The 17,021-nt window shown below is 31.6% G+C and overlaps 1 protein-coding gene across 1 annotated transcript; it reads left to right on the top strand.

Moving 5' to 3' along the window:
• Positions 1–12,117: 12,117 nt before the first annotated feature.
• Positions 12,118–15,621, top strand: LOC21386457 (protein ECERIFERUM 2). The gene is made up of 2 exons (XM_010088360.2): positions 12,118–12,703; positions 14,491–15,621. The coding sequence occupies exons 1-2, from the start codon at positions 12,221–12,223 to the stop codon at positions 15,376–15,378; spliced, it is 1,371 nt and encodes a 456-aa protein (XP_010086662.1). The 5' UTR covers positions 12,118–12,220; the 3' UTR covers positions 15,379–15,621.
• The last annotated feature ends 1,400 nt before the right edge of the window (positions 15,622–17,021 follow it).

The raw sequence follows: 17,021 nt of genomic DNA, 5'->3' as shown, positions 1-17,021 counted from the left end.
TATATATATATATATATATTTGGTTTTTATTTCACAAAACCAAATAAATGTCTAATAAACCTTCCCAACCTATGCGAGCCTCCAAGAGAACCCACCTCGCGCAAGCCTAGGCAACCCAAGCCCTTCCCGTTTCAAGCCAAGAGACCTTAACCCCGTGCATAAGTCCAGGCGACTCTCCTACCCGCTGCAAGCCCATGCAACCCAGGCCACAGTGTGAGCCCAGCACGAGTCACAGCGACTCATCCTCTCCCTTGGAAATCCCAACTGCGTCGTTTTTCCTTAGGGGTGTTTGGTATGCGAGAATAATAGGAATCATATTTTCGAAAAAGTGATAGAAGGTAATATGATTTATAAGAATAATACATTACTGTGTTTGGTTGTTCGCATGAAAGAATATCAACAATAATAATATTAATAAAAAATTATTATTATTATTAAAAATAATAAAAATAATAATATTATTAATATAATAATAATAATAATAATATTAACAAAATAATAATAATATAATAATAAATATAATAATAAATAATATTAATATTAATAAATATAAGTTATTGATCAATTTGATTTCTTTGTAGCTTTTAGTAATTGATCTGTCATTACAAAAGTTAGAATTTCTGAAATGCATATGAACAATGAGCATGTTGTCACTTTCTTTTTCAGCTTTGCAATTATCGAAATCATTGTTATTACTGGGAAACAAAGAAAATTTTGTTATTTGATGTAAATGCTCAAAGGTGTTTATTTTTTATGAACAATGATGTAATTTTGTTATTTCTGAATTCCTAAAACCCGAGCAGAGCTATTTAATGAATTGAATTCTTTATTCTTCAATCTTTTCTTATTACTGAAAATGAATTTCAACCAACCTGAAGCTCATGTTTAGCTATCCGAGCAATCTGGGCACTTCAAAACCAAACTGATTTTTGATGGCTTTTGCTTACTTTATCGTATATGAATCAACTCTCCCATTTTAATATTCCAAGTGTATTACTTTCTTTGAAATACGCAGAGACCTAGCGATTTTGTTTCAAAGTCCCAAAAGTCTGTCTAGTCTGGCTTTTTGTTTGATTTTAGATTTCTATTTTCTTGTTTTACGATGTGTTGTCTAGAAGAACATTTATTTTGTAGACAAGCTTACAAGCATAAGGCATCAAAATCAACTTGCTTTTGTAGACAAGCTTACAAGCATAAAACTTACTCAAAGTTAAATGATCAATGAAGCATAACTTAAAGAGATTTGGATTGTACAAGTCCTGTCCAACCCGTAACACTTCTTGAGGTTCTGAAGGTGGTTAGGCAGGGTGCATTTTCAAAAGTATATCAAGTGAGGAAAAGGGGGACATCAGAATTATATGCAATGAAGGTTATGAGGAAGGACGGGATTATGGAGAAGAATCACGCTGAATACATGAAAGCTGAGAGGGATATATTAACTATTATAGACCATCCCTTCGTTGTAATGCTCAGATACTCATTCCAAGTAATTTCTAACTCTAGTCAATGTGTTTTTATTGGTTTGTAAACACATTTGCACATGTGATAGTGCTAATTTTTCTTTTTTCTTCTCCTCCGTTTTTGGCTGAAGTAAAGGTGCAATGTATCAATCTACTGTCTATACAACATGTTTCTTTTGGTTGATTTTGGAACTATGAGCTTCGTCTGGATTCATGGGGCCTTTGCTTAATGTCGCAGTACATAAGAAGTGATCTCTCTCTAACGACCATATTTATCTCTCTCTTTTTATTAAAGTAATATTAGTTTGAAATTATTAATCAAGAAAAAAAAAAGCCAATTTAAGTATCTTACAACATGGAATGAACCATTTTTGAACATGAAATGTACAATTTTTTTTTTTTTTTTGTATATGCCGATTACTCACTAATGCTCTTTTTTGTATTTATAGGTATATACGTGTGTGTGTGTGTGTGTGTGTGAATATATATGTTTGCAAGAACTATTTTTTTGGAATGGGGATGTTTATTTGGTTGGAATTGTTTCATGGATGTGTTGAACGCACTTTTGAAGTTTCTTGCTATCAATGAGGTCATTTTTATTTTTGAAATGATACTTTTGGTGTCCGGAAGAAAAAATGAAAATTTTTGAAAGACATGTTAAATTATTCATTTACGAAGGAAGTGAAAATAGTTATTGCAACAATGGCGTTCCATAACTACATTAGGAAGCATGATAAGCGTGATCGACACTTTTAAAGGGTCGAGGATAATCCAAATATTTTCGTTTATGAAGAGAATCAATCAGAGGACAATGTAGAAGAAAATCAAGCTTTACTATCACTGGAAATAGATGAAGTAAGAGATCAAATTGCGGCAAGTTTAATGAACACGACTTAATTCTTTTCATGCCTCTACTAATTTTTGAACATGGAATGTACATTTTTGTTCAACAAATTGATTACTCACTAATGCTCCTTTTAGTTGTAACTATATTGTGAATGAAGAAATGAAAAAAAAAAAAGAATTAATTATCATAAATTTATTGTTAAAAAACTCAAAATCATAGCATTATGTTTTTTTTTAAGTTAAACAAATATTTCTAAATACCAAAAATAATTATATATATTTAAGTTTCATATTATGTCTATTTTGGTCATTTTATATACCCACAGCAATTTAACCTCAAAATTTACCAAACGCTATTACACTGATTTTAGAACCAGCACAGCTACTCTAATTACAGTTTACCAAACACTCAACTGCTTCTTGTAACAGCTGTTTCTTTCTTCAACACAGCTAAAAGTAATTTTTCTAAAATTCACAGCACTACCAAACTAAGTCATAGTCATATTTAATTTTTTTACTACAGTAAAAAATTCTCATATAAAGTCATATTTAAACTCAAATTAAAAATTTAAATCAACAAACTAAACGGATTTGTTATTTATTTCGGTCTGTCTACAATTTCTGCAAAATACAACGGGTATTATTTATTAATTGCTGACTGTTGCGGGAGAAGACGAGCGAAGAGTGATGAGTGGGAAGCAAAGCAATCTTCAGAGAAATTATATAATAGGCTACTGTGGTTTTTTCCCCTCTTTCTTTCTTAAATTCTTTCCTTTTCCCTTTCTTTTTTATTTTATTTTTAATAATCCCTTTTCCTTTTCTTAGTCATAAAAAAGGAGTTTGTGTATATAGTTGATCAGCCAGCCAAAATCTTTAATAATTTTGTCTTGTCGTTCAAAAACTTTAATAATTTTAGTCTTGTCCCTCATAATCCGTTTCTCCTTTAGCTGATTTTGGCTGCGAGATTATTGTTGTTGTTTTCCAGTTGTTCCATTGTCTCTTTTTACTTCATACTTGTCCAAACAAATATAAAAATATATTTTCTCCTCCATTTTTCTATCACAATCATTATTTGCTAATAGTTTATAGGGTTTGACTTGTCGAAGATCGAATGCAAAGTTTTCGATCATATCGCATATTATATGAACTTAAATACTTAATACTTATGAGAAGTGGATAAGGATGTGTGTATATATATATATATATATATATATGGACGACAATATATGTTGTTGTGCTGTCGCGTTTATTAACCGACTTGTCTCAATTAATAGCTAATAGGTGTGCTATTTCATTTTTGTTTTAATAAATACCAGTAGTACACCTTCCTTTTCCTTTCAAAAATATTATTTTCATTCGGACAACTAGTTCTATAGAGTTTTAATTATACAAGCAATATTGTTAGGTATAGCCGTATAGGTTGCTGATGATAAAATATTGTTGTGATTTAACATAATATTGTCGTGGTCATTGGTAATATATATATATATATATATATGTACAAAAAAGTAACAAAATTTGAAATATAAATTTACATTTTACACATAATCTGAGTTAAAAGTTGTGCTATCAATAAAGTTAATATCTTATTACACAATTTTCCATAATATAATTGTGGTGGTTCTCTAAAATATTTGATGCATTATTAGTACTAGTACTATTGCGTTGCCAATTATGATATCCATTCGTGTCTTTCCATTGGCTAACGTATGGCAAAAATAGTGGTTTCGGCTTTTTTTTTAGTTAATTTATTTGTTCCAGTGGAACACTTAACTATGTATGAAAAGAGCACAGACTATATAGTATTATGATTTGGACGATTAAGAAAAAGGTGTGGTGAAGAAGGTTATTAATTTGCTTTATCGGAAAGAACAATGTCTTAATCGTTAGATCAATTTTTCAACGTCTGATTTGTAATATATGAATAACTTTATATTACGTGTCTGTAAATCATTAATACAAATATGTATATATCTAATCATTAAAAACTAATATAATAATTAAAAATAACAGATGATGTCAGTAAAGTTAAGGTCTCGTTCATTTCGCCGATTCGAGTTTTGTTACAGTAAACAGCTCTCAGAAACAATCACATCTAATTTTTTTGCTACAGTAAAAAGCTCTCACATAAAGTCATATCTCAACTCAAATTAAAAACTCGAATCAACGAACTAAACAGACCCATATAACCCTCTTCACTTTAAAAATTAAAAAAAAAAGAAAGGAAAAGAACCTATTATATATATATATATGTATATATATATATCAAGTCGTTTTGATTTAAATTTTAAACATTAATTTATAAGAGAGATGTATAGAGAGAAATTTATGGCCGCAACTAGAAGTAGGTGGCAATATTGCATATTAATTCCTTTATTTATTGTGTAACATTAAAATCCATGTGACAACGGTGGATCGAGAGGGGTGGCAATTCGTGTTAACGGATCGTGTTTGTGTCGTGTTGAACCTTTCAGTTGACACAAATAAGTTTGATACGAACACGATCCGTTTATTAATCGTGTCAAAATACAAAACCTAAACACGACCTGTTTATTAGCGGGTTGACACGACACGACACGATTAATCCGTTTATTAAACAGGTCGTAAACGTGTCGTGTCAACTCGTTAATTACCTGGGAACAAGTTTATAAAACAGGTCGTAAACGTGTCATGTCAACCAGTTAATTACCTGCCAACATGTTTATAAAACAAGTGATTAATAGGTCGTGTTAACCTATTTTTGAACCTATTTCAGAACCTATTTCTGAACATGTTTCTCAACCTGTTTAACATGATGTAGAGACGTTACATAATCTAAGTTCAAAATTAAAACAAACACATGAAAATCTCTCACAAATTAAAAAACAAACACATAAAAGTCTCACAAATTAGAAAACAAACATACATGATTAATAATTAAACATTTAAATAATTTGTTGCAGTGAGGGGACTCTAAGTACATTATTACGTTCAGGAGAAGTTGATCCCTGTGAAAAAAGCTCCTCTTCTTTCAATGAAAAGTTGAAGATATCTTGTGTAAAATCCTCCACCTCTTCATTGAAATCTACACAAAAATAAATATATATAGATACAAGTTAGTTCAAAATCAATATAGGAAATATACATAATTTAAATAAGTTTAAAATCACATTTGTCCCCATATAACCAATCTCTGGTACAAACAAGTGTTTCAACTGTCTTCGGTTTAAGTGAGCTACGAAATGAATCAAGAATTCTATCACCAACACTAAATGAAAAGAGCATATTCCAATTTCTCACCCCCCTTTTTCCTTCCTTATAATTGCCAATACAACTATTTTACGTTTTTGTTTTTCTCTTTTTTTCTTTTTATGTGTGTAATAAATAGATTGGTACTTTTGACTTCCTCTATATTCTGGCGCTTGTATTGTTAATCTTCTAAAATGTATCATCTCCTCCAAACCAATCAAGAATCTCGCCGAGGTTACGTTGTTCCTTGGAAATTTTCTGTTCATCAAGGTTGTTGTGGAAGATTTTAGGAATGGAATATCTGGTTTCTGGTCATTGAATTTGATTGAAAGAGTTACAAGGGAGAAAATTGGAAGTGGGTTGGTAATAATCTCAATGGCTTTACAATTATTGATATCAAATTCTCCACAAATTTCCGTTGTCAAGCACTGAAATAAGTTTCCAAGATACGTTGATTATGGTGAGATCTTAGGACTAGTAAAAAAAAAAATTTCCTTGTGTTCTTTTATGTTCATTTTTGGTTAAAGGTTGAGAATCTTTTGAGTAATTTAGGGATTGTTCTTTTAGAGTTTAACTTGAGTATAATTATTGAGTTGAGTTTGAGTTATAACTTGAGTTAAACTTGTAACTTGCGTTTATATTTGATTGTGTACATTTGAGTTATGGTTTGAGATAATAATCTTTTTGAGTTTGTGTTTGAGTGAGTCAAAACTTGAATTTGTATTTAGATAGTATTTTAATAAAAACTCAATGCTGATGAAAAATTTTAATAGGGTATATGGGTCGGGTTTTATTCGTCTTTTCGTTGTCAACGCATAGAAAAAAATCATCTCAATCAGAATTAAAACGAAAAAGTTATAGCATTTTTAATAATAGAAAAAATAATGTTCATTAATTCGAGTTCGAGTTTCCGAACTCGAGTTGAAGGGGAAACTTGAACTTGAGTTTTAGTCATAAACTCAAGTTTAAACTCGAGTTCAAACTTAAAAGAACATAAACTCGAAAAAAATTATAACTCGAGTTGTCTTTTTTTGAGTTTTTTACTTAAAAGAACAAGCCCTTAGTTTTCAATTGTTTTGTTATTTGATTAAGAGAGGATAGTTTTGTTGTTTTAATAGGAATGTCAATCTTGGTAGGTTTCAGTTATGGGCTTCCCTTTGTCTTCTTTTTGGATCAATCCACCGCTTCTCATTTTCATTATAGATTACCAAACAAACCAGATAAGTTGTAATGGGTAGTTATTTACGGCCAAGGAAATCTAGAAAAAAATAAAAACAAAAACAACTATTGCTAAAATCAAATCATCAAAATAAAAATGAAAAATGGACAGGGAAAATACCTGTCAAAGGCCGAATCCGTTCCCCAAGCCAAGAATATGCTCTCCAAGGTTGAATCCGTTCCCCTAGCAAAGAATATGCTCCCCAAGGCCGATTTTGACGGAGAGAGTGGAGAGTCCAGAGAGAATGAGGCAGAGAGGAAAGAAGAAGAAGAAGAAGAAGAAGAAGAAGTGGCGAGGGTGGGTGGGTCTAGACTGAGAGAAGCAGTGGTCCTCCAGTGGACTGAGAGCTCAGGCGGTGGTCCTCCGGTGGACTAAGAGCTCAGGCGGTGGAGAGGAGAGTTGAGAGAGTGGAAGTCGAAGGAGAGGAGAGTCGAGAGACAGAGGGTTGGACTTTGGAATGTTGAGCTTGGGCGGCTGCGACTTGCGAGATTAGGAAGTCTTATAAATGCTGAAACATTTTTAACCTAGGTAATAAACGGGTAACAAATGGGTTATATAATCGTGTTAATAGACTATATAGTATTATGATTTGGACGATTAAGAAAAAGGTGTGGTGAAGAAGATTATTAATTTACTTTATCAGAAAGAACATTGTCTTAATCGTTAGATCAATTTTTCAACGTTTGATTTGGAATGTAAGAATAATTTTGTATTACGTGCCTGTAAATCATTAATACAAATATGTATATATCTAATCATTAAAAATTAATTTAATAGTTAAAAATAACAGATGATGTCAGTAAAGTAAAATAACTCCTTTCACTATAAAAATTAAAAAGAAAAGAAAAGAACCTATTATATATATATATATATATATATATCAAGGCGTTTTGATTTAAATTTTAAACATTAATTTATAAGAGAGAGATGTATAGAGAGAAATTTATGGCCGCAACTAGAAGTAGGTGGCAATATTGCATATTAATTCCTTTATTTATTGTGTAACATTAAAATCCATGTAATAACGGTGGATCGAGAGAGAGTCAGAAGTACTACTGCCTCTTGCCATCATAGATGAATCATGATCACAACACGCTTTTTTTTTTTTTCCTACTCAAAAAAAGAATTTAATAGTGTACTTTATGTCTCTTAATCCTTGCGACATAAAAGCAATTGAGAGACCTCGAATATGTAAAAAAGCCTGAATTAGTAACCAGTTTTTATTTCTCTCCATCAGGCCCACTCAATTTTCTACGAGAGACAAAACAGCAACGTACGAGTATAAAATATCAAATTATGAGAGAATAAATAAAGAAGATCTAATAAAGACATTCTTATTATTACACCACGACCATGGTCATAACACACTTTTTCTGTCTTTTTGTAAAGCTACCATTTGCTTTTTGAAACACACTTTCTTCCTAAATTTGATATTGACATGCATGGTTGATGGTTCGATGGTAGCAGTAGCATATCTCCTTTTTTTTTTTTTTATCATCATCGTGTTAACTTTATTTTTTTTATTTTTTATTTAAATCAATTTTATTTTAATAGTCTCTATTATATCAAAATATGAGTTTAATACTTTATGTTTTTTAATAATTTCATACAAATATTTTAACGTTTTACAAAAGATTTTTTTATTACTCTAAAGCTCTTTTTGAGTTGTGAAATGTCAATTTTACCATTATATTAAGAAGACGTTTTGTTCATGTATTAAAATAATGTGATTAGAATAATTTTTAATTTATGTGTATTTTTTATGAGAGAAAACACTATAACAAACAATGAATTATGATTCAAATCATGATTTGAATTCTCAAACCAAACATCCTCTAAATTTGCTTCATAATTTATTTTTACAAACATATTAAAAATATTTTTAAGAAACAATAAAATAGGAAAAAAAAACACACACACACACGCTGACACACGTCACCAGATCGCCAAAACCAAAACCAAGCTGCAAACATATCTATCAAAATAAAAACCAATTTCACTTATCAAAACCCAAATCTACCAAGAACGCATCAAAATCAAAACGATCAAAACAAAATAGATCTACCCGCAACGCATGATCTAAACAAGCAGTTCAAAAACACTAAGAACTAACAACAGTGGTTGTGTGGGGCAAGAACCAGATCTGAAAATCCATTATCCACATATCTAAACAAACTCTAAGATCTCTCTCTCTCTCTCTCTTCTCGGGAGCGGCTGGCGATGGAGCTTTATGAGCTGCTGTTGGGACTCACCTCCGCCTCCGGCAGCGGCCCAGATCCGGATGCGACGACGCAGCTCTTTCCCACTCTTCTCGGGAGTGTTGCCGCCGATCTGGAAGAGCTCGACCAGATCATGGAAGTGGCCATGGAGTTAGGATTCACTTCCGCCTCCGGCAGCGGTCCAGATCGGAATGCCACGGCGGCATCTCTCTCTCTCTCTCCTCGCTGGTTTCATTCGATCCCTACAAGTGGAGTCACCGATGGGGATGAGTTTCATAGTCGCCGGAAGGGGCCGGAGACGAAGATAGGAAGGGGAATATGAATAACCACGATCTTTTTTTTTTGTTTTTCCTATTTTATGGTTTTTTAAAATATTTTTAATATGTTTGTAAAAAATAAATTCGTGCAATGGTGGAATTGACATTTCACGTTTAGGGAATATTTTTTTAAATGTTGAGATATTCGCATGAAATTATTAAAAACACAAAATATTAGATTCATATTTTGATATAACAGATGATACCAAAATAAAAATTTTCTTTTTTATTTTGTTTATAATAAAGGCAATGTTATTTTTTCCATGTGTTTTAATAACAAAAGTAGTTTCCTCACATACCAATTTTGTTCATGTAATCCATTTTTTTGAATTGATTATTAACTGTGTGCGCTAATTTTTGACTAGATTTGTTTTTAGATCGTATCGCTTGGGTTTGTTCTCAGTCAACTAGTTTTATCTATTGACGTAATTATTTCTAATGAGCTTAGTTGCGCTTGATTTTGTATTTGTCGAGTGAGTCTTTTCCCTTTCTTCATTGGTGAATCAGTCAATATCTGGGTTTGAACTCTCTTATAATTGGTAGTTATTTGTGACTATTTTTAAGTACGTAATTTGTTAAATTTGAAATGATTTTTTTTTAAATGAAGGATCCAAATTTAGAAAGTAATCAGTTTGCTTACACGATTGAAAAATTATTTTAAATAAAGTAAGCGTAGCGTGGTTAATAAAAATAATGGGTTTATTTACAAAATAATAATAATATATATATAATAATAATAATAATAATAATAAAATAAACATGCATTTGATAAAAAGCTAGTTCCTCCATATTTTTTAGGGGAGAAAATTTAATTATGCGGGTATAAAGTAGGAGATAACTTTTCAAGGAACAATTCTTAATTTGTAGGTGGAGTCTGCCTTATTTGTTTCGTTATTCAAATAGAAAGATGTGAGAAATTGGATTTGCTCATTATAATCTGAATAAGACGCATGCATGGAAATGGACTATGCTATTAACAATTCATATTCCGTAAATAGTCATCTATCATGTCAAAAACAAAATATAATGTAATGTGAGTCAACTTACACTTTGGGAAAATGGCATTGCATGTTTATTGTGGGAGTAATTCTATGATTATATTTTATTATTATGGCTAAAGTCGAAATATTCCTCATTCAATAGTAACACTATGTTTAGTATGATGGAAAAGTGGAAGGAATGAAGTGTATAGAAGGATTATTGGATGAAAAATAACAGAGTTGGTTGTTTGATAAGAAAGATGAGATGAGGAAAAGAAAAATATGATGAAAAAAAATTATAGTAGGGTCCACCATTTTTTATCTCTCTAACATTAGGAGGAAAACTCAAATTCACTTATTGATGGGTAAATTTACTTTTGTGTCCTTATTTTAATATTTAAATTTAATATTAAATAATTAATAAAATAGTCATTTAAGCTATTACATTTTTTTTTTCTCATCATACCAAACACTATAAAAGGAAATCAATTTCATTCCTTTTCTTTACATTTTTTTTATGTGTTTTATTTCTATTCACTTTTCTTTCTCTCATACTAAACAGAGTGTAAGTTATGGTAGCCGTCATAGGTAAGGTAAATAAATACTTGATTTCAAATTGAGGTATAGAGTTAAAATCTTACACCTTAATTTTTCATAAAGTTAGAAAAGAAAAACCCTCATACAAAAGTGTGTGTTCAATGACGGAGCTAAGGGGCGGAGGGGGCCGTGGCCTCCTAACTTTTTTATTTTTATTATTTTTTTAATATGATAGTTTTAATTTTAATATAATAGATACGTGTATAAATTAGATTTGGTCTCTTATAAATTAATAGTTCTCTATATTTTATTGGACTAACTATTTAAATTAAAAAAAATAAAATATTTAATTTTATTAAGTCCATAAACATTAGTATAATCTTGATAATTTTTTTTTTGGACTCCCTACTGATAAATTCGGGCTCCATCATTGTGTATTGTCATTTTTTTTTAGGGATATATATATGTCACATTAATTAATATTTATAATTATACTAATAAAATGATAACTCACTAGTAAATTGATATGTAAAAATTAAATTAAAATTGAGATTTTAATCTCTACCCTTAAAAAAGGGTACTACGTGACATAAATGGAACGAGACACTTGGGTGGTTATCCAAATGTTTTCAAACGTTTTAATTTATTGAGTTTCGTCATTTCACGTGACGTGGGCAAATAGTAAGCCACGCCGCTTGCACATATGGTCATTTTCCGGACAGTTGAACATCATTTAATTTATGTCCAAATTTTTTAACAGCTAGACTGTACACTTGTAAGTGTAAGATAAAAGTAGATGCATTTTTAATGATCACTTTAATATTTATTTATCAGTACGTATTTTTATATTAATTAATAATATTAAATTATTTTCACGTTATATTATTAAATTTTCACACGGAGAGAAAGATAACTATTGAAAACTCTCTATAAATCGATTGAATATATATAGCACTAGCTAGTCCAATACTTTATCTATTCCGATGATATCTACTATCACATGTTAGCCTCCAAAGGGTTGAATTCAATAATATTAATCTCCTTCTTTTGTCAAAATAAACGAACAAATAAATTGAAAGAAACGACGGTCCCAAAAGTTGTCAATTAGTGACTCTTCAATTAATTTAGTTGCATTTCATTTTCTTAGAAACACACACATGACACAATACAATAACTATAAACTACAAATTTAATTATTTTTGGGACCGACACTAATTTCTCACAAAAGTCTTAAAAAAATTAAATAAGTTAATTTCTCTCTCTTTAAATGCCTTCTCCAATTAGCCCTTTAAAGATATCATACCACAAAAAGAACAAATTTTTGTTGTAAATTTTTCCACTTGGCGTACCAAAAACTTGTGACGTACACTTTTATTTTCTTCCTTGACAATAACTATTGCCATAATTACCAAGAATGGTGTCGCCGGACAACGTCGGAACCCCGATCACCGGCGTGAGGATCTCCACCGTGGTGCCGGGAAGAGTGAGGGGAGATGCCAGCGAAGACCATGAGTTGACGAACATGGACTTGGCCTTGAAGTTGCATTACATCAAAGGAGTTTACTTCTTCAAGAGTACTAGTAGTGCTGATCATGACCAATTAGTACTATCCGTGGCGGAGATGAAGAAGCCGATGTTCCCACTGCTCGATCAGTTCTTTGTCACCGCTGGGAGGATCCGGAGATCTGACGGTGCCGCTGGCCGGCCATACATCAAGTGCAACGATGCCGGCGTACGGATTGTTGAGGCTTTTTGTGAGAAGACAATAGATGAATGGTTGGCTATGGCTGATGAATTTGGTACTACATCTAATAATTGTAAGAATTTCAACCAAGGGCTCTGTTATGACCATGTTCTTGGTCCTGATCTTGGTTTCTCACCTCTAGTTTATTTTCAGGTACGTAACTTGCTCTTCTTCTATACAGAAATTATAGAAAAAAAGAAGAAAGTTGAGAAATAATTTAGAAAGAAAAGTAGCGTGTATTTAAGTGAAAAAATAATCACTAAATATATTTATAACCTAATAAACTCTGATAACAAATTAAATAAACAATACGTACATAATTATCGAATGAACTTATTCCAAATAATTATTTTAATTGGTAAACACTGCATATTTTCAACTTCTCATTATTTGGATTTTGTTTAATTCCTCGTCAGTACATACATATGTATTTATGTATGTGTATATCATGTGTGTTTATTTGGATAAATAAATAACTATATGTAATTGTATGTTTAACACTGTAACTATGCATTTATTGTAGACAGATGTTTTTTTATTTCTTTTTTAGCGTGTAAATGGGTTATTGTTCTTATTATATATCTAGAATAAAATACAGCGCATGCAGATTTCAAATTTCATATTTTCAACTTCTCATTATTTGGATTTTGTTTAATTCCTCGTCAGTACGTACATATGTATTTATGTATGTGTATATCATGTGTGTTTATTTGGATAAATAAATAACTATATGTAATTGTATGTTTAACACTGTAACTATGCATTTATTGTAGACAGATGTTTTTTTATTTCTTTTTTAGCGTATAAATGGGTTATTGTTCTTATTATGTATGTATGTATGTATGTAATCATGAAAGTAGATGTATCTATTTTATGAAGTTCTTTATTCCACGATTAATTAAGTTCAAATTAAGAATTAGCACGCGTATAATTGAAAGGTATATATATATATATATGTATGTATGTAATCATGAAAGTAGATCTATCTATTTTATGGAGTTCTTTATTCCACGATTAATTAAGTTCAAATTAAGAATTAGCACGCGTATAATTGAAAGATGTAGATCCGACTCATAGCTGTGGTTCAAAATTGTTCAGAAAAAAAAAAAAAAAAGTAGAAAAGGTTTGGGGAAGATGTGGCACTGCTTGGCCGGCGAGAAAGCTCGAGAGAAAGCATCGCTTTCATTTGGAGAGTCACAAAATACAAATTTATGAGTTACATTAGCCTAACTTCACTAATTGTCCCACCTAAAATAGTTTTAGCTAAACTTATACAGAAACACAATTATGGCGTATTAGCAGTTTTTGTATTTTGTTGTTAGGTCGTATTGCCGCGTATCTAGCTTGGATAATACCTGAAGATATGGTGTGTGTGTTTTTCTTCTCTTATGAAGAAAGTGAGGGTTTTTTTTTTTTTTTTTTTTGGTTATTATCTCAGCGATAATATGTGTAATTCAAGCTGATATCACTTTTGAAGTCTAATTATTCACTTTTATTACTTTTAAGTGTAAATTAAACTTAAATTATTTAAAAAATAAAATACTCGAATACAAACTTTTTTAAATTGTTAATTGAAACTCTAATTCACCCACTAAAATCGCATGCTTCTCATGTATTATTTTGAACCTTCTTATGGAGTAGTCCAGTAGCCATCCCTTAGTGTTCAAACAGTTAAAAGTTGTGTTCATTTCGCTAGTTGAAATCACAACTCAGGTTTTTATTACAGTTTTTTCTCTTATAAAAATTTAAATTCAACCTTTTCGGTTAGACTGTTACAGTATTTTCTCTCACATGAATTCACTTTTTAACTTAAATTTTCAACTCGAAAATAACAGAAATATACTACTTACTGCTAAATGTGTTCAAGTTTCAACGTGCATGACATTGATATGTTGCTTCTAACTAACCAGTTCACCTGTTTTTTTTTTTCCTCGGACCAGTTCACTTGGTTTAAATGTGGAGGATTGTCCGTGGGCCTCAGTTGGGCTCATCTGCTCGGAGATGTACTATCTGCTTCAGCCTTCATTAATACATGGGCCAAGATCATGGCTGGTCACGTGCCACAAAAGAATATCCACGTGCCAAGTTGTGGAAAATTACCTAAGGATCCCCCACCACGTTTGGCAATTTCCAAGAAACCATTTTCACTGAAAGAGCTGGACCTAGTAGGGAACCACTGGTCAGTAACTGCCAATAACTGCCAAAGCATGAGGACTCATTCCTTTAGGGTCACCTCCAAACAACTTGACCTCTTGATGTCAAACACATGCGGTAAGAAAGCGGCCAATTTTTCCCAGTTTGAGATACTCTCCGCAGTGATATGGAGATCCTTGTCCCGGATAAGAGAAAGCAAGGGGCCGAAGATTGTGACAATTTGTTGTTATGATTCCCGCCGCCGCGGCGTGGAAAATGAAATTCCCAGCAACAAGGGTATGGTGCTGAGCACGGTGGAAGCGGATCTCGAGGCTGATATTTCAGAATTAGCGTTTTTAATTTCGGAGAAAAGGACAATCGAGAATGACGCAATTGAAGAGATGGTTAAAAAGGAGAACAATAAATTTGACTTTTTTGTGTACGGAGCAAATCTAACGTTTGTGAATTTAGAAGAGGTGGACATTTATGGGTTGGAAGTGAAGGGACAAAAGCCAACGTTTGCAAGCTACACTATTGATGGGGTTGGCGATGAAGGTCTTGTTTTGGTGCTCCCGGCAGGGCCAAAATATAGTGAAGAGGACGATGCAAATGGGCGAACAGTGACTGTGGTCTTGCCCAAAGACCATATTGCACGTCTTGAAAATGAGCTCAAAGCACATTGGACTATCACTTAAAATGGTGTCATAAAAGTTCCTTTCAATATGAAAGAAAACAATGTTATTCATATTATTAATGATGTTTAGTCTTGGCATCAAAAATTGCACGATAGGTGGTGTTGAATGCTACTAAATTAGTATTTGTAGAAAAGTTTATTTGATTTATGCTGTCGCCTTAATTAAGGGAGTATTGTGAATCGATTGTTTATGTGTTAAAATCATACACTGTTAATTAATAAACCAAATGTACTAAGTTTAATTTACAAAGACGAATCACTCTTAAGTGTATGGTTTGTATTTTGTATGCATGTTGTAATTATTAATTTTTCCTGTTTATTAATCCAAATGTACTAGAGAGTGTAGACCTGTCTGAGCTCAATTCACCTACATGGACCAGTCATCAACTAACACCAAAACATAAGACTTTGTTTGGTTGAGCAGTAAGACTGGCTTATTCTTCTAGATAAAGTCTCGAGTTCGAATCAATCTCATATCGCTATAGAAAAAAATCGAGAATGGAGAAAAATGACATCTTCTTCTGAATGAATAATCTAGGTATTTATAGAGTTATAATTACAATTAAAATATTAAAAAGAAAAAACTAGATAATGTGTAACTTAACTAGATACAATAAAGAAACTAGATAATGAGAACTTAACTAGATAACAAGGAGAGAAAGGAAATCTAAAAACTGAATATTTACAAAATTTAAATGAATAAATTAATTAGAATTAATATCTTCGTTATGCCCCAGCAAGATGGAGCTCCTAGAGGAGAGGCCAATTTTGTCCTTCAAAGATAACAATCGCATCCGTGGTAATGATTTGGTGAGAACATCCACCAACTGATCTTCAGAAGAAACATGAGCAACTCGAAGAGCACCACTCTGTACGATCTCGAATAAAATGATAATCAAGTGCAACAAGTTTCATACGAGAGTGAAAAATTATATTAGAACATAGATTGGTAGCACCGACGTTATCACAATAGATTACTAGTTGTTGGGGAAGAGTAACACCAAGTTCTGTGAGAAGAGAACATATCCAACTTAACTCAGCAGCTGTGGCAGCAATGAAACGATATTTGGCCTCAGTAGAAGGACGAGCAACTGTTTGTTACTTTTTAAAACTCTAGAAAATAGGATTACGACCAAGGTAAATATGATAAGCACTAGTGGAAGTGTAGTGCGTGTTTAGAACCATTTTTGAAAATGGTTTTCACATATTTCGATAAGTAAAAAATGAAAATGAAAACGAAAGGTCGTTTGTTTAGCAAACGTTTTGAAAACGAAAATGAAAATGAAAACAATGAGAATGGTTTTACTGAAGGAATTAGAAAACAGTTGAAAGTTGTTTTCACTATTCTGTTTTCATTTTTTAGTACTTATCAACAATATTATAATATATTAATTAATAAACACGATTTTACTTTTTTATTATACTAAAAACAATCTCTTAAAAAACTAACAAAACGCAATTTTAGAATCAGTCCCAGAATGATTCTCAAAACAATCTCATTTTTACTTTTTATTGAAAATAAAATCATTTTGAAACCAATTCCAAACGCACCTGTAGTCATCCTTGTTACCTGCCTAATCAGCATCAGAGAAAGCATGAAGTGCCAAAGAAGAATGGTGATATAGAATCACACATTGATTAGGA

This window comes from Morus notabilis, unplaced genomic scaffold (genome assembly GCF_000414095.1).
Source record: "Morus notabilis unplaced genomic scaffold, ASM41409v2 Scaffold497, whole genome shotgun sequence".
NCBI classification, from domain to species: domain Eukaryota; kingdom Viridiplantae; phylum Streptophyta; class Magnoliopsida; order Rosales; family Moraceae; genus Morus; species Morus notabilis.
Note: the sequence above shows the minus strand (reverse complement) of the source record. Positions and strands in the feature narration are given on the sequence as shown.